The sequence below is a fragment of the Oryzias melastigma genome, linkage group LG4 (assembly GCF_002922805.2).
Source record: "Oryzias melastigma strain HK-1 linkage group LG4, ASM292280v2, whole genome shotgun sequence".
Classification (NCBI taxonomy): domain Eukaryota; kingdom Metazoa; phylum Chordata; class Actinopteri; order Beloniformes; family Adrianichthyidae; genus Oryzias; species Oryzias melastigma.
In genome coordinates, this window is record NC_050515.1 from 12934204 (window position 1) to 12958609 (window position 24406).

At 36.9% G+C, this 24406-nt stretch overlaps 2 protein-coding genes across 2 annotated transcripts in view; both read left to right on the forward strand.

Moving 5' to 3' along the window:
• The window catches only part of arid3a (AT rich interactive domain 3A (BRIGHT-like)), a 51516-nt gene extending 39813 nt beyond the window's left edge, over positions 1-11703 (forward strand). The window contains exons 4-9 of the mRNA XM_024279315.2: positions 4592-4664; positions 6434-6617; positions 7036-7283; positions 7835-8116; positions 9069-9158; positions 10481-11703. Of these exons, the coding sequence (XP_024135083.1) occupies positions 4592-4664; positions 6434-6617; positions 7036-7283; positions 7835-8116; positions 9069-9158; positions 10481-10650 (1047 nt within the window). The 3' untranslated portion in view covers positions 10651-11703. The remainder of the gene's footprint in view (positions 1-4591; positions 4665-6433; positions 6618-7035; positions 7284-7834; positions 8117-9068; positions 9159-10480) is intronic.
• Positions 11704-16578: 4875 nt separating this feature from the next.
• Positions 16579-23433, forward strand: ctdspl3 (CTD (carboxy-terminal domain, RNA polymerase II, polypeptide A) small phosphatase like 3). Its single transcript, XM_024279360.2, has 11 exons — positions 16579-16859; positions 18084-18198; positions 18843-18983; positions 19433-19547; positions 19947-20058; positions 20735-20821; positions 21651-21713; positions 21806-21885; positions 21974-22100; positions 22186-22281; positions 23029-23433. The coding sequence occupies exons 1-11, from the start codon at positions 16731-16733 to the stop codon at positions 23092-23094; spliced, it is 1131 nt and encodes a 376-aa protein (XP_024135128.1). The 5' UTR covers positions 16579-16730; the 3' UTR covers positions 23095-23433.
• Positions 23434-24406: the final 973 nt, after the last annotated feature.

The following is a 24406-nucleotide window of genomic DNA, read 5'->3' on the forward strand; positions in this document are numbered from 1 at the left end:
CATTATTGAACAACACACTGTTGCAAAACTGGCGTCCATTAGGGATTTTTAAGTAATTTTACTACAATCTTTTTCTGAAATGTAGGTCAACTTCAGCACTCTTTCAATGTACTTTAATGAAATTTCCAGTCTTTTAGCAAATTTAACATTTAGCAAATAGCTTTTTCATTTTCAGCAAATCCCTTCAGCAATTAAACTTTTTCCCCATTTTCAGCAAAAAGCTTCATTATCTTCAGTGACTTATTTCAGCAAAAAGCATTCACACTAGCATTATCCCAGGTAATGCAACTTTTCTAGCTACATTTGTTCTCTTTCATATGAAAAATTCAACACATTTATTTTAAAAACAAAAAAAAACAAGATTTTTTTTTCGAAAGGAGACTTAAAGTTTTTAGCAAGTGACATGTTTGAAATGTGACAAAAACAGGAGGAACAACAGGGAGATGTTGGATTTTCTTTGCATGTTAATTGATACAAAGCAGAAGCCTGAGCGCAGGCCTGTTAATGCCAAACGAGACCTGACACTCGATATGCCCGAGTGGGTCAAATGCAGACCATGTAACTATGTGTGCAGTGAGTTCACACTTCACTCTACACAGATAGTGACACTACAACTTGGTCCCTATGACTCACAGAGACTGGTCCCTTAGTGAATAACACGTCTTCACTAAAAGCTTGTCTTTTATTTATTGGTCAATGCAGCACAAAAGGACATTTGTCATTTCAAGCGTGTTGCTTTGTCTCTATCTGATGTGGAGCTGTGGGAGTGGAATCGTGGCGCTCCCACCAAACCACAAGGCAAATATTTATTGGTGTGATTAGGACAGAGAGACTGAAAGAGGGATTGGGAGCAAATAAAGCAACATTGGGGGGGATGGGAGTCGAGGAGGGGGTAATTTCTAAGATTTATGGTGCGGCACTTCACAAAATGCATGCATCCTGTAATTAAAACTCCCCCTTTTCCTCCAGCAGGCCTGTACATTAGCTGTTATCCCCCCACCACAACATCTACCTAAACACTCTTTGGTCCCACTGCCCCCACCCTTATGTTACCCCCTGGCCAGTAGATAATAAGATCCTATAGCAGCTTAGCGTCACTAATGAGAGCTGAATGCCACAGTGAGGGACAGTCTGTAAGTAGTAGGAGGCCAACGCTGTTAAGATTGTGTGACAGGTCTTTGATTTTCATTTTCTTAAAGCTGGTCATTATAGAAACTGTAGACGTCCATCAGTGAATGACACTTTATCCTGACAAGGCAGCAATCCAGCTATCCTTTTCAAGTCAGGATATGTCTGGATAATTGTCAAGTGAACTAAAAGAAGTCAGTTTTTTATGAAGTGACATCAAAAAAAGTCAACCAAACTCTAAACTGATTTTGTTGTAGGGATAACATCAAATATATTTTCTACATTCATTCACCTTCAGTTTCTGAGTAAACTTAAAACTGTTTGGCTGCTGTATTGTCAATTTAAAGAATCGCGATGAAATTGGAGTTCGTTTTTCAAATTTACCAGCTCAGTGGCCTTGAGGTAGAGTGTCCACCTAAGGTCGTGAGTTCAAATCCAGGTAGAGTCCTACCAAAGACTAAAAATGGGACTCAATGCATCCCTTCTTGACTCCAAGGCTGCCACGATTAGTCGACTAATCGACTATTAAAATAATCGACGACTAATTTAATTGTCGATTAGTCGTTACTTTATATTATATGGAGCCAGAATGTAGTGAAGTTGAAAGTTACAATGCCATTCTGCTAGCTTTTTGGACTATTTTGGCATTTAACAAGGTTTTTTAGGCTAATTTGGAGTTTAGCTAATATTTCAATTACATTCTAGATATTTTGGCTAATTTTGAATTTTTTTCAGTTTTTTAGGCTAATTTGGAGTTTAGCTAAAATTTCATCTGCATGCTAGCTTGTTTGGCTAACTAAGGCTTTTTTCAGTTTTTTAGGCTAATTTAGCATTTAACTAATATCTTAGCTGGCTATCAGCTTCAGCGATTTCAGCTATCAACTTTAGCATTGTTAGCTATCAATTTCAGCATCTTCAGCTATTAGCACTAGCATCTTCAGCAGCCAAATTCCGCTTACAGCATTCACACTAGTATTATCACAGTTAATGCTATATATCTAGTTTTTCGTTAGTTAAAAGCTAATGATGGCTAAGATGTGTGATTTACATCCAGTTTGTGCAGAAATGTTGGCATAACCATAATTAAAAAACATCTTGGAACAATTTCAAAATAGATCAAATTTTTTTTCAAAATTCATGTAAAGATCACAGCTTCAATGTTGCGTGCTAACTGTTAATCTGGAAAAAAAAAAAGAGTCTAGCACTAATTCGAAGCAATCTATCATCACAAAATACGTGTGATGAAGTCCTGTACAATAATCTTATTTATTTATTTATACTTTTGGAAACTTTTCTAACCACTAAACCACCGACTTACAGTTCTGAAATAATAGAACTGTGAGATCTTTTAAGATTTTACCGTCACACCAAACAATAAGCAGGCGTTGATGTTGTTATTTGCGTCAACGCGGTGCTGAGGCCGGTGATTTCCTGAAGTGATATCAAAAGCTCTCGACTGGAGCGTGCAGCGCGGGGCTTAATAGTGGCGTGTTTGTTTGCTGAAAGCTGTTATAACGTCTGTGCAGTAATAATATGCCTAGTAGAAGTTCTCTGCGGTTTTGTTTGGTGGCGCTTACTCGTACTGTTTCACAACCAGCCTTTTTATAATAACATATTATGAAACTTCATTACCCCCTTAGTCACTGTAAGATAGTTGTTGTGATGCTTTTGTTGCAGATATATTGGGTTGCGGGCATCTATAAGGCATAAACAACCAGCTTGGGACTTGTGCACGAGAGCCAGAAACTATTAGCATCAAATGTTGCATACATGAAAAGAGCTTTAACCCTTTAAAACCTTTAACAAACTGTAACTTTTTAACTGATAACACAATCAATGTCATTCCAGTAGATTCTGAAGGAGAAAAGCGGCGCATTGCGCCGCTTTTCTCCTTCAGAATCTACTGGAATGACGTTGATCATGTTAAAAGTTAGAGTAAATCAAAGAATATAATCACTGGAGCTCTGGTGTTAAAGGGTTAACAAGAGATTGCACTATCACAGGGAATGGAAAAAAAAAACGCAGCTTCAAGTGAATCCACTGTACTCCCCCCCCCCAAGTAGGCGCCTTAGTTTTACTGCTAACTTTCACTGAACTTTCCGGAGCCCTGGGCCCGGCCACCCGCTGGAGCCACATCAGGTTCTAATCAGTTTTCTATTGGTATCTTCTCAACTTGTTACGAGGGAAAACTGTTCAAATTTCATTAAAATATTCAAAGTTTTTAACTTTCATTGATTATTTTTTTAGGGTTTTTTTTTTTTAGGGCTGTGAAAGTGTGCAGTCGATTAATAGATCCTGATTGTTAGGTCAAAACTTGCACGTAAATGAAAAAATAAAATAAAATAAATGAAAAAAAAGACACCAAAAATAAATAATAATAAATGATACAAAAAAATTAAAAGATTGGAACAGAAAGAGAATAGTTAAAAAGTAAATTGAGATATTTGAGATTTTACAAAGAAAATATTAAAATAATATATAAAATAAAATATTAATGCGTTATTATTATCAGGTATCCTGCCCTGCATCACTATAAAACTCTGTCTAAATAAACATAAGTGTTTTTTACATTCTGGTATTGAGATTTTATGAAGAAAATATTAAAATAATATATAAAATAAAATATTAATGTGTTATTATTATCAGGCGTTCTGCCCTGCATCATTATAAAACTCTGTCTAAATAAACTTAAGCATTTTTTACATTTTGGTATTGAGATTTTATTAAATTAAATAGATAATATGGCATTTACTTGTAGTTTTTGGACAAAAGCGATCTTTTATTTTAATAAATGAGGCAGAGAGCTGTGATGGGCGGAGCCTAACGGAGTCATCTGCTATTGGAAATCTAACAACAAGGAAACTGACTATTACTTTATTTTGGGATGGAAACCAACATGAATTTTCCACAATAACGAGCATCGGCGTTGTTTAAACTTTGCGGAAGCTCTGCGGTTCTCTGCGAAAGTCCCGCCCACCGACTTCAATTCAGAATGGACAGACACGCCCCCACCTGTGTAGATTCCAGCCGAGCCGAATTAAAATCCAGCTGGATCAAACTTCTCCCCAAAAAAAAAGTTTTATTATTTTCTTCTATTTTTTTTTTATTTAATTTTAATTTACTTTTTAACTTGTTCTGGTTTTATTATTTTATACAAGCAAAATAAGGAAAATTTTTAAGAAAAAAAAAAAACCTGGAAAAAAGTAGAATTCCAGGAAGAATTATTTCATATTGGGATTTTTTGCAAATAATAATAAGTGGCTGGCAAATATTATAACAAAAAATATTACACAATTAATTTCATTTCGTTTTTTTAATCAATTCACGCCCTAGTTTTTTTACTTGGAAGATGGAAGTAACAGTTTTTTCATAATCTGTCCAACACTTTTCAGCACATTCCCCGATTGTGTCTCCAAGTTGTCAAACCTGAAAGCATCGTTTCTCTTCTTCTTCTTCTTCACAGCTGTACGAGCTGGATGCAGACCCCAAAAGGAAAGAGTTTTTAGACGACCTCTTCAGTTTCATGCAAAAAAGAGGTACGTGGATTTAAGAAAAAATGTTTAAACACATTTTATGTTGTCAAGAATCTATTCCTAACTTGTGCTGAAGAGATGTGCAGAGAAAAGATTGACCCCTCTCCTGCGCCCTTGATACATGACACAGTGCCACTGCTCATCTTTCATTTGGACTTTTATTCATTTCCGAGATGATTGCTTCACCTTCACACAGCAGCTCGTCTTCCCAGGATCGAAGGCTCACTCCGATGCCTTAAAGTGGACTCCACCATCCTGAGCTACACTTCTTCTTCTTCTTCTTCACATGCAATTTCCTCTTTATTTAGAGGAACTTGCTCTTAAAAGGAATTCTGGGTGGTTTTGTACTTTTAATTCATCTGGTGCTTAAAGGTAACGAAGCTGTTTGAGATGACTCATCTGTAGATTTGTGTCTGTCAGATGTGGGTTCAGGGCTGGTATTATAACATCGGGATGCCGATGACTGACATGGGAGACAGCACAACCAGAACAAGATTTTCAGTGCCAGTGGGCGGGTCTGCCAAGTCGGCTCTAAGAATCTGAGAGCGCCATCTGTAGGCTCGACTAATCACTGGATCCTTTTTGTCCTCAGACATGCAAATATTATAGTGTGAATGCTTAGTAAGCATTCACACTATAGTGATTCTCCTGCTCCTTTCTATACGTTTTTGGCATGTAAAAACTCAATCACACTTTCAATAATTTCAGTAATTTTGGTATGAAAACATTCATAAATTCACAAATGAGAAATTGCTCAAATTCTTCAAAAACTTTGTGCACTTTGAAACTTGTGAACTTTCATACATACTTTTAGTTAGAGACACCATTCAAACTTAAAAATGTTCAACAACTAATGGGTTTTTTAGGGGAATTTGGAGTTTAGCTTTTATTTTAGCAACACGCTAGATATTTTTGGCTAATTTAGACATTTTTTTCCATTTTTAAGCTAATTTGGAGATTAGCTAATATTTTAGCAACATGCTAGTTGTTTTGGTAAATTTGGACATTTTTTCCAGTTTTTATGATAATCTGGAGTTTAACTAAAATTTTACCAACATGCTAGCTATTTTGGGCTAATTTATTATTTGTTTCTATTTTTAAGCTAATTTGGAGTTTAGCTAATATTTTAGCAACATGCTAGTTGTTTTGGCAAAATTAGACATTGTTTTTCCAGTTTCTGGGATAATCTGGAGTTTAGATAATATTTTAGCAACATGTTAGTTGTTTTGGCAAAATTAGCCATTCTTCCAGTTTTTAGGATAATCTGGAGTTTAGATAATATTTTAGCAACATGCTAGCTATTTTTGTCTGATACATTTTTGTCCAATTTTTAAGCTAATTTGGAGTTTAGCTATTATTTTAGCAACATGTTAGTTGTTTTGGCAAAGTTAGACTTTTTTCCAGTTTCTGGGATAATCTGGAGTTTAGATAATATTTTAGCTTTATTCCAGTTGTTTTGACAAAATTAGACATTTTTCCAGTACTTTTCTTTTTTTGAAAATTTGGCATTTAGCTAATATTTAACAAGCTTTCGGCTTAAGCCTTTGCAGTTATCAGCTTTTGCATTTTTAGCTAGCTATCAGTTTCAGCATTTTCAGCTGTCAGCACTAACATCTTAGCCCACATTGGGCTTACAGCACTCACACTAGCATTATTGCAGGGACTTCCATATTTCTAGTTTTCTTATTTTTTGTCTCATTTTCTTTTGAATAGCACTCAACTGGCCTCCATCTTTATATATGTATTTTTTTACTCCTCCCTTCTTGTTGCAGGAACTCCTGTGAATCGTATTCCCATCATGGCCAAGCAAGTCCTCGACCTATACATGCTCTACAAGCTGGTGACGGAGAAGGGCGGCCTGGTGGAGGTCATCAACAAGAAACTGTGGAGGGAGATAACCAAGGGACTCAACCTGCCTACCTCAATCACCAGTGCAGCCTTCACCCTCCGCACACAGTCAGTACACTCCGTTTTGTTTTCTAAATTCAGCAATAAACAGCAAAAAGTCACCCTGTTGCATTGTTCTGTTTGGTTTCTAAATACTAGTTTCGGCAAAGCTACTTGGAGCTTGTTTATCAGACAGATCTGTCAACCGCCAATTTACAAAAACTGAAAGTAGTTTTGAGTTTCATGGCTATAATCCTTTAATCCCTGTCCTGTTTGGAGCATATCAAAACGGCGGGGAGGGAACAAAAACAACCACTTTGTCTCAAACATCAAATTGAAATCATTTCTATTCTCTATCTGTAGACTGTTTTCATTGCTAGCTGGCATGAGATCAGATAGAATCTTCTCTTATGTTTCTTTTGGAAGGCGATTTGTGTTTTCCGTTTCAGTGCAAGACTGATTTGTGCTACTCAACTGTTAATTTCAGATACATGAAGTACCTGTACCCGTATGAATGTGACAAGAGAGGATTGAGCAACCCCAACGAGCTTCAAGCAGCCATCGACAGCAACCGGCGGGAGGGAAGACGACAGAGCTTCGGCAGTTCCCTCTTCACATACTCGCCCAACGGGACGCCCACCATGCTGTCGTCGCCAAAGGTCCACACGCCCAGCATGAGCCTTTCGGTGGGGACGAACGGTGCACCACTGACCCCCACCCAGAAGATTAAGAAAGGTGGGAATCACTGTTCGAAACTAGGAATTACGTTTCTCTAAGTTGTGATTTTGGTCAGATTTAATGGATATATACAACTGTGTATCGTCCGCATAACAGTGAAAATGAATGCTGTGTTTCCTGATTATGTTTTCTGAGGGCAGAATGTAAACCATGAACAGGATGGGCCCTAGAACAGAGCCCTGTGGGACTCCGTAGATAACTCGAGTACGATGAGAGGACTATCCATTTACATTAATTAGTTGTAGCGTTAGAAAAGCTAATTCCCCTTTAATAGTCCTGGTAAATCGCCTTTATGTGGATAGGGGTTTTTAGGAGTTTTTCCTGAGAAGGCGGGTCTACGGACAGGGATTACCAGTTTTACTTTACTAGTTTAGCAGTATTAATGTTTATATTTTGTGACGGACCTTCTGCTTGTGTACAATTACCCCAATGAGGCAATTTTTTGTGATATATTTTGTGATATATAAAAAATTTGAACTCAATTGAAAGACATTTTTTGTTAGCTGTTTTCTTGGGCAAATATTTATACCTCTCCGTTCATCTTGAAGAGGAGGGAGGCCAGCCGCTACCGGGGGTGGGCATGGCTCGTCTGCCGACCGGAGCCTTGGCGGGCCACTCGGTAGCTGCGGCGGCGGCAGCCCAGGCGGCCATGGCAGCTCAAGTGGTGGCTCTGGAGCAACTCAGGGACAAGCTGGAGGCCGGCGAGCCGCCAGAGAAGAAGATGGCTCTTCCGGCCGAGGACCACCACCGTCTGCTGCAGAGAGCTTTGCAACACAACCTGCTGGCCATGACCGCACAGATACCTATGAACATCCGCATCAACAATCAAGGTACCGACATGGGTGTTTGTTTTTTAAAGTTCCCCTCTGATGAAAATAACCTTTTTTGAGTTTTTAACAAGTATGTGTGGCATTTTTCTTGTCAGAGGAGGAGATTATGGAAACAGAGGCTTCAGCTCAAAATTAAGACATTTAGGTTGTGGGATTTTGGTTAAAAACTTCATAATCATAATTAAAACACTACTGGGAATGCTTTTTTAAAGTTAAAAAATGTGTCATAGGAGGACACAAGGCCTTAAATGGTTAAAGAACGACTCAACTGTGACATCTTTATCAAAGTCCGGTTTGAATTAATATTGATATTTTTTATCCTGGCCTCATTTCAAACTTTTGTTTTGTTGTGGCTGTGACGCCAAACACGCAGCACGACAGACTCGGGATCGGCTGATTGAACAGCCATCAATACATGAACATGGAAATGCCGCATTTCTCAACCTAATAGGTCCGATTTAAAATTACTCAAATTGTTTTAATTCATTGCTAGTTGTTTCTTTAAATTGGTTAGTTTTTCTTACTCAAAATTGCCTTCATCTGTTTTTTATCTGTAACACCTTTGTGACAGTTAGTATCTGAATACCTTCTTGAGAAACCACAGCTCCTGGCAGTGAGGAAGTAACCCACAGGAGGCCTCTGTGTTGACCTGCTTAGCTTAAAGAGGAGCATGCATGCATGCGTGCATACATAGGACATATATGTGCCTGTCTTTGTGGGGATTCCCTTCTTTAGGCAGACTCTTTGATCTTACAGCAAGCTTTCTCGGTTATCGCCTATCAGATTGTGCATGCAAACTGTTTCTCAGTAAGTGATAGTACAGGTGAATTCAGAGAAATGGGCTTTTTCCACACGAGGAAATCGCTCTTTTCGATGATTTCTCTTCTTTTGTGAAATGTTTGGGTTTTTTTAGGATATTGATAGTCATTGATTTATGTATCTGCTTCGACAGACGGCAGGCAAGACTCGGCTCTGAACCTCACCACAAACGGCACAAGCAGCATCAGCATGTCAGTGGAGCTGAATGGAGTGATGTACACCGGTGAGGACCTACAGCAGCATATTCTTTTCCCACACACCAGGAAAGAAATATAATATGCCTCTAATTTGATATTTTAATGGAGACATAAACATCAGAAATAGACATGCAACCTTTGAGCCCAGCTACTGACACACAACAATGAAATGAGTTTGAAGAATGAAATTAAAAATAGTTGCCAGATTTCCCAAAACCTTTTTAAAAAGTTATATATTTTGGGGGGGTTTGCTGTACATTATATAACTGTCAATACCCTATCATCTACTTAAACCAATGAATGAAGTGTGTTCTAGTACCAATGTGTTCTGTTTCAAGAATTAATCTTTCAAATAATTATTTGAAAGATTTGAAAGTAACTTCACTGTTATCAATCACTGCATACCCATTTTTCAGTTTACAGTCTACTGAGTATTCAAATTTTTTAAGGTGGACTTGAAAATTTAGCTATGTGTGACGATAACAATGACTGATATCATAATTTGTGGTTCCCAACAAATTAGCCAAAAACGTTAGCATGTTGCTAAAATATTAGCTAAACTCCAAATTAGCATAAAAACCTCAGCTGGTTCCAAATTAGCCAAAGATGCTAGCTTGTTGCTTAAATACTGGCTAAACTTTAAAAAAGCCTAAAATTCCTCAGCAAATTAAATTAGTTAAGAACGTTAGCATGTTGCTAAACTCTAAATTAGCCTAAAAAAAAACTTCAGTAGATAACAAATTAGCCAAAAACGTTAGCATGTTGCTAAAATATTAGATACACTCCAAATTAGCATAAAAAACTTCAGTAGATGCCAAATTAGCCAAAGAAGCTAGCTTTTTGCTGAAATACTAGCTAAACTTCAAAATAGCCTAAAATTACTCAGTAAATCAAATTTGTCAAAAACATTAGCATGTTGCTATAACAGAAGCTAAACTCTAAATTAGCCTAAAAATACCCTGTAGATGACAAATTAGTCAAAAACATTAGCATGTTGCTAAACTCTAAATTAGCCTAAAAAAACTGTACATAACAAATTAGCCAAAAATGTTAGCAAATAGGGTTTTTTATTACAATAAAAGATTCAAACATAGTGAACATGAATATATTTAAAGGCTTGTTGCTAATCTACTTACAATTTTGAACGACATCAAGCAAATATGTTTCTGTTGAAACAAAAACAACTATAACTTTACATTGTATTTAGTACATTAGGACAACGTAGCTATATGGGGTAAAAAGGCTAATATTAGTTTGTATTTCATTTTACTTTGCAATCATTCTCTTCATTAGAAATGGAATTCTGTCTTACTGCACTGTCTGAATCTTTTCGTCTCGTTCCGTCCAGGTGTTCTCTTTGCTCAGGCGGCAGCAGGATCCGCCTCATCCGGCGCCTCCGCCGCATCATCTCTCTCCAACAAGCCTGTCAGCAGTCGTGTCGCTCCACAGCAGCAGCAACCTCAGCAGCAGCAGCAACAAATCACACCTACCTCAACCTCCAGCAACCCACTGTCTTAACAAACTCCCAGCCTTTCCACCTTTTTAGTTGTTGTTTTTATTATTATTACCATGCTAAGAAAAAGCCAAATAGCAACCTCATTTTTTATATATATATAAATATATATCATCTATGCCAAAAAGAGAAGAACCGTCATCAACACAAAAAGACAAACTAAAACTCTGCTCACTTGAAGTACACTATCTCAGGTTTTCTCTCCCAAACTCCTCTCTTTTGTTTTTCATCGCCAAAAGGATTCTAAAAGAAAATCTCACAACCATGAGCCAGTATATGCTAAACTAACACGTATGCACAACCTGTGAATTATTTATTTCTACATAAGTGTACAGATTATTGGAGAACAAGAGAGAAGGCAACAACTAGGAAGGCTGAAGCATTGTTTACACACAAGTACAGCTACTGACTGACAATGATGTTTTATCCTCTACGAGAGATTATTTTAACCTTCATTGTCATTATTATTGTTTTTGTTGTGTTTGACCGTTTAAATCTTTAATCCTCTCACTGCAGGACAAAAAAAACTATATATTTAGAATTATATTAAATGAAAGAAGTATAAATATCATCTATTTGTAATCAAAAAAAGAGCTTTAAAGGTATGTATTGTGTCTTCAGGGCATATGACAACACACAGTTGTGACCTCAAATCAGATAACCTTAGTCCCGTGGCAGCCATTTTGGATCTGTGTGTAGGAGAAGCCGTCTGGTGCAGATCTGGCTGCGTAATGAGATAAATGTCATATCAATGCCACGGGGGTCTCCTGTGGATCTGAAAGATCTCTTAAGGATCTTTCAATGAATCGCTTTGAATGCAGTTTCGCATCATTGATCCTGACCGGACTCTTGGTGGTGGGCTTTTACACGTTTGTTGATTTCCGAGAGACGGCTTGTTTGTCGACACAAGGCCAGTTCCAGACATATCTATGCCAATCTTGCCGGTAGTTTGTCACGATGAGTGTTTGGAGCTGCAAGGTCAGCTGTGCGGGTGATTAAAATGAGCAGAAACTGCGTCGTTTGGAGTTCTTATCTAATAAAATAACACGAACATAACAGGATTAATCTCAGGTGTCTCTTTGCTTTGTACGACGTTTCCATTGACAGTTCTCTCCCACCTCGTTTTCTGAGGAACGTTCAGTTTTCTCTCTCTGGCTTGGCCTTTTTGTCTTAAGATCGTGCATGTTTAAAGAAAACCTTGAAGTGATTTCCTGTCCTAAAATTCTTTGGCCACCTATTGTTGTGGAGACACGAGGACAATCAGGTGTCAGGGGGGAAACAATCCGGCCTCAAGGAGAATCTCGACAGGTATTTCAACTCTGACAAGTTATGTATTATAGATTACAGATGCTTTAAAGTTTAGCTTTTGCGTTTTTGTATGATGTAGTGCTTCTTCTGACCCAAGTGCTTCTTATTCTGTGTTGTGATGAGGACCGGAGAATGATCCTCTGATTATGTGGCTGTGGCCTAATTGGGCTTTGATAATAAGGTAACCAAAGCTATGTTTGCTTTTGTCTTAGTGTTTGTGCAAAATCTCCGTTTGATTTATGACAGCCGAGGCCGTGGGCCTCTTCTGAAGTAGTGGCTTCTCTGCGTTTTGAAGATCAATCATTCAGCTTTTTGAACTTTAACCTGGGTTACCTCTGTGGACTGTTAAAGATTGTTACTCACCCCCCTCCCTAACCCCATGGGCTTCCCATAAAGCCTCATTCCTACATACTGACACTCAAGAATCAGGAAGTGATCGTAGGCTCTGGTCTGAGGCCCTCCACGCAGCAGGAGATGAACAGTAGGGCTGCCACAAACCATTATTTTATTAGTCGACTAATCAGGTCAAAAGCAAAGTGGATGTAGCGCACACATCTTAACTATTGTTAGCTTTAAAGGGTAACCAAACCCTAAATCAACTTCTTTTTTTTTACCTTTGACCTCTATAAATGGGACTTTAAAAGTGCTGTCTGTTGGTCATAGCCAAATTTTTGATAAATAAAAATAAAATTGTTTAATTCTTGAAAATATGGTCAGAACCCATCTGTGTGCTGCCCCCTACAGGTTGAAATGAGGTGTTACAGTTGAATTTTGTGATTGGTCAAACAAAATCTGTAAGTTTCAGAAATCCCACGTCATGATCTGCAGCTCCAGTAATGATACAGCCCCACCCCTCTGAAGGGCTGTGGGTGGAGTCAGCCTCCAACTTCCCTGTTTGGTTACTCTTTAAACTAACTAAAAATAAAGACAATTAAGATTATAGTTTATTAAACTTAATGAATCGTGCAGCTTCAATTATATTAAAAACAAGCTGAAATCAAATGAGAGAGAGATACTTTCCATTAAACTCATTTTGACAGATGCCCCGCCCCCAAGATGACTTAACAATTTAATATAAATTTCGTATATAAAGGGTATATAGGGTCAAAGGTCACCTGTCAAAATGAGTTTGATTTAAAGTATATTCCTGATCTCTCTAATGAGATCCGCATTTGAACCAAATAATTAATTTTCACTATAGATAAAGTTTTGATCTCACTGACTTAAATAATGAAAAAAGTCTCACAATTTTGTTCAACTTTACTACTCTCTGGCTCCATATAATATAAAGTAACGACTAATTGACTATTAAATTAGTCGTCGACTATTTTAATAGTCAATTAGTTGTCGATTGGTCGACTAATCGTGGCAGCCCCAATAAACCGAGAGCGAGCAGTACCTCCATCCAATCACTTCTTACTGTTCTGGTCAAATATCACCATATGGCCGTCATATCTTTGGTTTTGGAGTGGCTTCGTTGTGGGAAGTCGCCACCAGCTGCTACACAAACACTGGTCACCTTTGAAAAGTGCTCTTAGTCAATAAAGGGGCTTACTGTCAGATTGACATCAGTAAATGAGCTCAATGGGGGATGAGCGCTGCAGCTTTTAGGAACTAACTCGTTTGAGAAGAAAAAAAAACAAAACTCAGCTCTTCCATGGGTTTTTTTTCAATGAAAACAAGCAAAAAGTGCATTTCAGAACCACAGAGATGAAAATTCAGTATATATTGTTTTGTGATGACGTTTATTTAGCACTTGTTTTACTTAAAACAAGCTCTGTTCTTGTGATTTTATAGCACTGGGATCATTTTTTTTTTCAACATAAATGAGTGAATTAATTAGTATCTCATCATCTTTTAAATGTACATTTTGTTTTTTGCATGTATAATCAAACTCCAGTTGATTCCAGCGACATTTGATTAGTTTGTAGTAATAGAGGCATTAGTATGCAGCGCTTCTCTGCAGACGTCCTCTCAGTGTAAGCAGATCGTGGTGGTTATTCGGATGGAATATTAGCCTTTGTGTGAGTTGCAGGTGTCACAGTTGCTGGCTGACAATCAAATAGAAAGAGGTTTTCAAGAGGGGGGGGGTTGACCAGAGAAAACCAAATTTAATCAATCAAGATCGAAAGGATCAACATTTCTTCTTTAGTTTTGACCCCGTGACCTTTCAGCCCCCAAGGCAACATTCAAACACCTGCCCCCCTTGCAGTCGATCCATCTTTATTGTGTATGTATCGAGCGCTTTGGGGATATTTGCATTTGAACAGTAGAGAGGTACTGCAGCGCCGCTCGCTCTGTCCATGACGGCGTTTTCAAGGGAGGTTGCTTTTAATTGCGTGGTAGCGACAATCAGAAGATGTTATAGCAACACTGTATACCTCTAAACACTCTCGGCATCCCAAAACAAAGCACCCCCCCCCTTTTTTTTTTCTACCTCAAGGACTTAAAGCTTTTTGCAGATCTGCTTCCCGCCTTTGGTTGTATTTATGCAGATGTATTTATCGCAGATGCAGGCTGATAAAGAGACAATGAGCAGAGCTGCAACAACCACAGACAATCAGATATCAGGTTAAATGTAGTTATGCAAAAGAAATGGAAGACTGGTTTGAAGCAGTTGGTTATAGCTCCCCCTGGTGGAAGATTTAGTCGCTGCAGGACTGGAAAAACCTTCAAATCAGCATTAGACGACCAGGAAACACTACACTACAGACTCAGAAGGCCTTAAAGGCTTTTTAATTCAGTCAATACAAGTATCCTCCATTGCCTGTATTTTCGGTGGTTTTGATCAACAGAAATAAGTCATGTGTTTAAACTAAGGGTGTAGCAGTAAAAATGGTCAGTCTTGCATAAAACCTGGACTTTCGAGTGTTTAAAAATATTTTTTTCTTCAGCTCCACATGAGTTTGTGTGCATTGAGGGGGGGGGCTCACAATAGATATCACAATTGCATCAAACTGTTGCTTTACTCCACTACCAATATTACACGTTTGGAAATGTAGTTTAAAGCTTGGCCTGCTTCAAAGCTTTTCATGATCACTACAAATCCAGTCTCCTCCGACTGGTTTGCTTTTCTCTTTGTCATATCATGGCATAATAACATCATAAACCCTTGAAATATTGCTGCTTTTTTTTACCCTCACCAGAGCTGTAGATAACATAACATGTGGAAGTCTGGTTTGGATCGGGGGCGCCTCGCTCTCACTCCTGTCTCCCTGCATGTTGCCGACATGGATTTCCAGCCGGAACGTTGGCAGGTTGAGGTGCATGTGGGTTCAGGGCCTGCATCCGGATTGACCACTGACTTGACCTTCATCTGGTGGACTGTGTGCAGGGAAAACGACTATCAGAAAACGTCAAGATGCCTTCTGCTGTGACAATTGTATGAATTAACCTGTATTATTCAGATTCATTACTTAGATTATTTCTGATATATGGCTATTAAGGGCAATGGATTATTTTGTGTATATTGTTTTTTGCTATTTCTTTGCTTTTATTGGCATCTTTTAGCAACTGAGGCACAGAGAGATTACTTCGAGAGCAGAGTTATGAATAGAGCGATAATGATGACTATAATGTGATTATTTTAGGGAAGCATATGATATCTGTGTGTGTGTGTGCATGCGTGTGTGTGGATGAGTGAATTTGTCTGCATCTGTGAGCTTTACATGTCTTTGTATATCAGAACGGAAACAAGGTGTGTCTCTTGTGTCTTACAACTTCTCAGGAAAATCTACTTCTACCTCCAATTTGATGCATTTAACCCAGAGGGCTCAAGTTACTGTTCAGCAAGGGTATAAGGTTGAGCACCATTTTAGGATATTTTGTTCCCCTCTTTTTATTTCTGCTGTTCAGGTATTTGAGTAAAAGCAACAGTGAACCTCCAGCTCAACGGCTAACTACTACTAATAGTACTACAACAAGTACTGCTTTATGTACCACTGTTCGTGCGGCAAGTCTGTTTTCAAGTTTATCTGTCTGCTCTCTTAATGTGTGCTTTTTCTGAAAATTATTACTTTTTTTGATGAATGGGATCTTTCCCGATAACCACAACAGCAGTGAAGTGGCAGCGGGCAATGCAACTGTTTTTATTTTATTTTATTTTTCTGTGTTGTTTTTATGACGAGTGAAGAGGTCTTCACCTTTTCTGTATTCTAGATTCTTGCCTATATACTCAATATGTGTTTGTGTGAATACTTTTATTTTGAATCTGAAGTTAATAAAATATCATCTTTCTTAAATGTCAACACAGCTTTGAATATCATTTATTTTTCCGTGTAATATAGCTTAATTGATTAAAGGTTAGTGACATTTTTTTGTCTTATTAAAAAATGTTATTTAATTTAACGTTATATTTTCAATAAATTTGCGTTATCTGAGATTATGCCGTAGTATAAATTTAATTTATAAAAAGTGTATTTATATATATGGGCATTTTAAACCGTGTTTCTCATTTTGACCTAGATCTCACCCAGACATGGAAAAACACAGGAACGTGACTTCGTGTTTACTCTAGACTCAAAGCACCTCCCACCAAATCTGTTCGTGTCAGTGAACCAAACGCACCCGTGTCGATTCAAACCTCATTGGTCCAAAACCTTCCCCATAGATGCAACCCAATTGATTCGAGAACGCGCGCGCATGAGCGGGGCGGAGTTATACTGAACGAACGCTTCGTGCTCGTTTGGCGCGGAAGGGAAATAATTTATGTCCGATCGAGTGCCAGAATTGTAATTGTAATTTCAATGACTTGGGAATAGCATTTGAAAGATAAAAAATGAAACTTAGATCTCAGAAAACAACAACGCCTTATTCTGGGAACCAAAGGAGAACTCGGCGGTGTTCTAGCAAAGAAACGCCGAGTCGAAGCCGTTCTTCGGTGTCCGACAGTCCGCTTCAAGCCGAGGTAAGGACTAATGATATTTCACAATTTTTTAAATATACTTTCAACAATCACCGTAGATCTACCAACTAGCGTTTTGAGTGAAATAGATAAGTGTATAAACTACTGACGGATTGCTACAAACTTGGATGATACAGAATGTAGCTAGCCGTCTCGTGCGTTAATAGCTCTGTTGCTAAGAAAAGCTAACATTGCCCCTGGTGAAGCAACCGCTACACCCAACCTGGTTTGTTATCTGCAATGTTTGATTAACATCTATTTTTGTGTGTGTTAATATAGATATGACGATAAGTATGTGTTTAATTAATTGTTTTCTAAAACACCGGAAAAGGGACTCCGAGATAATAACCGGAAAACAACAATTCAATAAAAACTTTATTTATAAAGCACTTTTCTGACAACAGCAACACAGAGTTCTCTTCAGGTGTAAAACTATGAAAAATAACATTATAAAAGACACATATTGCCATAAATCATTTTGACCACACGCACCCATTAAAAGTACATACATAAATACACTCCAAGTGTAAAAATTAGAATTAAAATCAAATAAGTCAGTGTTTAAGGAAATCCTTCCATCACAAAGGTCACTATTTTAAGTTTGTTGATGCAGTTATTGGGTGAAACAATCCATTCAGGACATTTGAAATAGTTTGATGCAAGGGAAAAAGTAAAAGTTAAGAAAATGTCACTTCAAATTAACCCATCAGTAAACACCTTCAACTAATAGTTTTGTAAATACACCTCAAAACATTTAATACATATGTTATAGATAAGAATGACACATCCCTACCCTTCAGACCTATTTCCCATAGTTTATATATCAACACCATTTAACAATGAAACCATATAGGCTTTTGTTTTCCTACACGTTGAGCATCTCTTGGATTTAAAACCATAAAATCTTAACCTTCTATCGACCCCCCCACTTGGTGGCGCTCTGTCAGGGTTCTCTGGTGTTCAGAGATTTGCTGCTTTGCAGTGACCCACTGATGCAGCTCTAGAGGATTAATCCCGTTTGTGTGTGAGAGGTGGTCCTGCTCATGTAGGTCACCAGGACACACGGACCGCATAGATTGCTGCAGCCAAGGGTGGTTTATATGGAGTAGATTGTTGAATAATTCCGCATGACGTCAGTCTTCATGAGACCTTTAAAGGCGTCTGTGCTTTTAATCCTGCTTGTAGTTTTAACTTTCCTTTGGATTCTGTCTTTTCCTTCCTGAACAGGATAAAGAGACCTCGGATAACCACTCCGACAATGAGGTTCCTACGATGAGGAGGCGACCGCTGCCCCGCGGCCGACTGAGGAAGAGGGCAATTCCTGTTGATGACAGAGAATCAGGTAGATGTTTCACTATCAGTAAAGTCATCTTTCTGTTATTTCTGGAGGTTAAAAGAATCGTACATATTTAAATGTACTTTGAATTTGACCCAAAGGCGCTTTATGAATGGAAACAATTCAAAATTCAGTTAGAAATACGTAATAATTACTTTATTTATTAAAAGTTCGTTAAAATTAAGACACACTCAAGCAGGAAATCTGATTTATTTCTTTGTGAGGATGTTTACTGAGTGAAATTTTTTTAGCTTTGCGTCAAGAATTAGAAAACAAGAAGTAAAGCTTCCTTATTTGTTGTGCACTTTAGAGCGGCAATTTGACTTCCTGCTGTGATGATGGTCATGACATTCTCCTCATGACATATTGAATGCACACATTACCCAAAAAAAACAAAGAACTGTTGTAAAAGAACATAACAGTACAGTAAATCAGAAATGAACTGATTTTAATAAGATTAGCTGAACCTTTGCTCCTCTGAAGGTACACTCCTGTGCTGTTTTCACTTCCTCTTGGGTTTTAATGCTCAGTTTTGTTTGCAAATGTAATCTCTCTGTTGATATGCCATAAAAAAATAATAATTTGCAGTATAAGCCAATATTTGTTAATTTTGTTTTTAGATATTAAACAAAGAAATCTTTGTTTCCTAGATTTGGCCTTCAAAACCCCACTGAGGCCCATACAGCGCCAAGAACGCGTTCTGACAGAGATGGATGTGTCGTCTCCTCTGAACTCGACGGCCAGAAACATTTACTCCCCCATCATGCGCTTCCTGACACCCAGTAAAGAAAGTGAGTCGATTCATGTCACTGTAGTCACAGTAGATTGTGTTCTTCTGATATTAAGTTTTTTTTTTTTCATAAAAAGAGAATTTTTGCTGTTGGATTTTTTTTTTTTGTTTAGCCCAACATAGTCTATAGAATCCAATAACTAAACCAGAAATAGAAAACATATATATATATTTTTTCCTCTCATTTCTTTTGATTGTTTATTTATTTTGTGCTTATTTATTTAAGATGATTCAAAGTCAGACATTGTGTTCTCATTCTTCATAGTAAACTTTTTGTGTTTATTTTTATGAAATAATGCCGACTGGGTTATTTTTTTAATCATCACACATACCTGTGGTATAAAGAAAAATATTTTTCAGTTGGAAATGGATACTTTTGATTTAATGATTTATTCTACTTAAGTATTTTATGATTCTGATGCTTCATAACCTTTTTTTTTCCCTGTTCAGATTTAAAGTGTCCCGGAACTGCAAACAGTTTAATGATGAGCCCAGAACAAGGAGTGTTTGGTTACGGATCTATTGACCTTCTGTCAGGAGACGAGGACGATGATGTCTTTGATCCGTGAGTTTGATCCTTGCCGGGGGTGTAATGATGGCTTAGGTTCAGTCTGATCGCTTTTATGAGGTTTCATTTAAATACAGTAGAACTTCACGTCAACAGATTCATCATTTTATTTCATTACTGTAGTTCTTCTCTGTTTTGTAGAGTTTTATCCCCAAAAGAGGGCAGGAAATAATCTGGAATCAAAATTTTAAAATCTTGTGTCACTGAAAATTATAAATGATTTTATGTTTATTTTATATAAATCAGTGAAACAAAAAAAAATCTGATGCACATCTATGTGTTAAATGTAAAAAAGGCTTGCTAAAGGGAAATGTGTTTGTTTAAACCTGTATGATTTTTACTGTAATCACATGCATATCAATGTTCCTGAATAGAGATGTATTTGTGTTTGTGTAGGTTAACCTTCATCAAGAACATTCCCTCCCAGTCTGAACATTCCCGGCCCAGTCTCACAGACATTCCTCCAAAGACCAGGAGCACTCCAGAGGCCACGCTGGTGGTGGATCTGGTCGGTTTGATCTCCATCCACCTCTGTTTTCATTGCAGCCAATCAGCAGCCCTGGAACATGAATGTGATATTAAATGAGAGCAGAAACAAACTTGTTACTGTGGTCAAATCTAACTTGCAATGTCAAATATTTTTTTGTTAAGATAGTTAGAATTTAATGATTATTCTGACATCATGACTTACAGAAATAGACATTTTTAAGAACAAATTGGATTGTTAAAGGAAAAATCCATAAAACCTTTTATATTCTGTACACATTTTAGCTGATTTTTCTTTCTTAAATTGTATAATTTATAACTTTTTTAATTCTGCTGTTCAAATCCCAAAAGTCCAAATTTAGGAATAATAACACTGAATGACACTGTTGAGCGTCTGGAGAACCGAGGACTGGAACATCTGCTGTAGCTCTGTTTGTGTGTAGTTTGTGTCCAGAAACCTAACGGGTCGTCTTGGCCCGGTCCGAAGCACTTTGGGCCAAACTCACTTCAGCTGTTTGCTAATGTTTCCTGTTTTTAATGTCACTTCTTTCTGAAAATCAGTCAAAGAGTTGCAGATTTTGTGGGCTGCTTTTCAAACGTTCCCAGCTGCAAATCTTGAAAAGTTGGACGCTTAATATAAGGAAAATCTGTTGTTAGTAGAACAAAAGCTAAGAAATAAAACTGTTTGTGTGTTCTAGGAGGAGACTCTGATGTTCAGCTCTCTTAATGTGATAGAAGAAGCAGATTACACCTTCTACACGTCCTTCCAGGACCATCAGTACAAGGTGATCGCACATATATATTTTAAATTATTTTAGTTTCTTCCCTAAATCACTTTGTTTGTTTTAAATCAGGGAGAGGCATTTTTTCTTTTGATAAATTAGGTTTAATTTTACTTTTTTGAAAAGGCTATAGAGCATTACTTTACTTTTATTTTTTATTACCTATGAAATGAATTTTTTGCCGCCCTATATTGCAAGCAAATTCACTGTTTAACGATCAAAATTTCCTGAATTGTAAACAAAAATGTAAAGTTTTAAGAATAAAACTTTAGAATTTGCAAATGAAAATATTACATATTTGCTTTCAAAAACTTTTTTTGTTTTCCAAACCTTTTTTTTTGCTTTTAAAAAACTTATTTTTGCTTAAAATTTTTTTTTTGCTTTCAAAAACTTCTTGTTTTTTTTTTTTTATGTGCTTTTAAAAACTTTTTTTTGCTTTCAAAAACTTTCTTTGCTTTTAAAAAACTTTTCGTGCCTTTAAAATTTTTTTTTTTGCTTTCAAAAATGTTTCTTTGCGTTATGCAACTTTTTTGCTTTTTTTTTTTAAAACGCAAAATCAAAGATAGGAAAAAAGTGAGAAATAATTTGTGTTGCAAATGCGAAAATATTTTTTTGACAACAAAAAGTTTTTTTTAATCCAGTTTTTAAAAAATATTTAATCTTGTCATTAGCAAATCATGAAGTTTATTCGTAATTGATTTTTTTTATCTTACAAAAAATTTGTATTATTGTCTTTGTTTGCAATATGGTGGCAGAAAAAGAATCACTTTATACCTGCATATAGATAAAAAGCTGCAGAATGATATATATGGACGTTTTCTTTCTCTAACAGGCGTATTTGGTTTTGCGACCACATGTCAGAGAGTTTTTACAAGCCATGGCCAAAATTTATGAGGTACATGTGTGTCTATTTTACACTTGAAATTTCAATATAAATGCTTGTTTTATGTCAAAAATGTTACATTTGTTTTTTTATGTTCACTGCAGCTGTTTGTATATACTTGTGCTAAAAAAGAATACGCTGAGAAGATCCTGGAGATCTTTGATCCTCAGAAGAAGCTCTTCCGGTAATTCTGCTTATGACTTTTTGGCAAATTTAACTTTTCCTATTTTTAAGAGACATTGAGGTGTTTTAATACGATTTTTCTCTTGCAGACACCGTCTGTATCAGGACGATTGCGCCTGCGTTCTCGGACACTACATCAAAGACCTGAGCATTCTGGGAAGAGACCTCACAAAGACGGTGGTTCTGGACAATGCTCCCCACACTTACCCTTACCATGTAAACAAAACTTTTTTATGGTTCTATGTGTTCATAAATCTCCGGTTTTGAGATGGTTCCTGCATTATGTGTGTTGGTTCTGCAGCTTATGAACACGATACCCATAAAGAGCTGGTCTGGAGAGGCTGAAGACAGAGAGCTGCTGAAGCTCATCCCGTACATGGAGAAGCTGGTGGCAGCTGTGAGTAGACTAACCTGCTCATCTTGAGATTGTATCCCACAAAACATTTCTCTCAAACCAAAATAATCTACAAAATTGATATTTTTTTATCTAGTTGCAGAGCAAAGCTGTCTGAAGAAGAAAAACATTTTTAGTGCCATAATCTTTAGTTTTACTGCCCCTAGTGGCCATCATGAGGTACTACAAGAGAATTTAACCCAAAAAGTTTCAAATTATAATCTAGTTAAAGGATTGATGTTGTATAGTTGATAATTTTATGAAAATCTTTGTTCATATGGGTAAGATTTGTTAGAATTTCTAGGAGGAGTCATGTAACGCTGCTCAGGACGGTGCAATTCTTTTGTAGTTTAAGCAGTTTCTCCATCAGGAAACAGTTTTTTTACTATAAATGAAAATAAATTAACTTTTTAAAAGCTATTTATACATTTTAGACAAATAGGAAATAATTTGTTTTAGATTATTTAAAATCTTAAGTGATGAGCAGAACAGATGAAAAGTGATTTTAGTTTCTGAATTATTATAAAGATGTCCACTTACTGGGTATTAAATGAAATGTGTTGCTTAGTTGTTGGAATGCAGAATGTGTATATATATATGTATATATTGAACTCTAAAGGTATGTTTAGAGCATCTCGTTGAGTTTATCCAGCTGTGGTTGTGAATGGAGCAGCTGGTTACGTGCAGCAGCATCTGGCTTCCGTCTCTCCTCCTCCGCCCGTCTGATTGCCTCCTGCTGTATTCTTTTAGGATAACTTCCAGGAGGTACTAAAGAAAAGGAAGGATCACTTCCACAGGCTGCTGTCAGAAGACTGACCGGACTCCGGGGCTCTCATGACTTCTTCGTGGGACTTTCTCAGCTTGTGTTTGCTTTTATTTTCTTAAAAGCAAAATGATTCCGTCTGGAAAGGACCTGGCTTTCTCCTCCTCGCCTTTTCACAACCGTGCTGCTGATTGATCATCATTGAACCTGCCTTCCCACCAGGACTCATTCCACAGGAAGCAAACTCCTAACCTGTATATAAATATATTTTTTCAAAACTTGAAACCGATTGTTTATAGTTATTTTTTATTTATTGATTATGTGTTTAATTGAAAGCTGGTGTGTTACTTTTAGAAAAGATTTTTGTGCAATAAATAAAAGCCTGAGTTTTACTTTTTTGTTATTTGTCAAATTTTGTGTTTTGGCGCTTAAAGTGACTCTTTTAACCCTCCGTTGTGACTTTGTGGTTTAAAAAATGTTTTTAATTTTAAACAAGAAGGTCAGAACTGTTAAACTTTTTAGACTCATTCACAAACTACAATACCCATAATGCTCCAGCAATCCAATCAGTTCCTCTTCTGCCAAAACTAAAATATTTAGACATATTTTAGTGCCGTTGACCACAGAAAACAAATTTGTGGACAGTAACAAATACCTGAATTCAGACTAAAGAGTGCCAGATTAAAAGACAAACTGTCTTGAAAAAAAAAAACAGGTTATTGTCTAAGAAAAATGTAGTACGGGTCACTTCATTAGCTCTGATTTAATTTTAGTTTGATTTATATTTGTTGATTTGTACCACAAATGCTGAAGTTGACTTTTTTATTTCCATCAATGTTCACATTATACTACTAACCACTACACTCTCTGCTTTGAGATGATTCCATGTGGCACAGGATGTCTTATTTTGAAAGAAAGTCATGTAAACATCTGTTGAAAATAATAAACTATTTCATATTTTTGAAAAAAAGGTCTATTTTATCTCTATGATTGTTAATTTATAATGTATATACATACATATAAATACTGATCATAAAAGTAACAATAACGTAAATACAAATCATTGTCTTGTTTTTCTGAAGAGAGACGTTAGATCTGTGGTTCCTACTGGGTTGTGGTCATTGAGAAATTAACCCAATGGGACAAAAATTAAAACTAAATAGTTCCTGAGCTCCATTCCTTATTTGTTTTCAATGAAAAGCCCCATGTGTCTGTGTAGAAGGAAATTCTGTGCAAATGTTGGAAGATACTCGAGTTTTAAAGCGTCCTCTACTTATAACTGATATAGATTGCTAAGGATAATTCAGGACATGTTTGGGATATAAAACAAAAAAGTTGAATCTGATCCTGGCGTTTAAAAATGTG

Bases quoted from the DNA above. Each gene is read 5' to 3' on its own strand.
- ctdspl3 (XM_024279360.2), top strand. From the start codon at position 16,731: ATGAAACTTAGATCTCAGAAAACAACAACGCCTTATTCTGGGAACCAA. The intron at 18,199-18,842 runs GTAGATGTTTCA...TTTGTTTCCTAG, and splicing joins TGTTGATGACAGAGAATCAG to ATTTGGCCTTCAAAACCCCA. The intron at 20,822-21,650 runs GTGATCGCACAT...TTTCTCTAACAG, and splicing joins TCCAGGACCATCAGTACAAG to GCGTATTTGGTTTTGCGACC.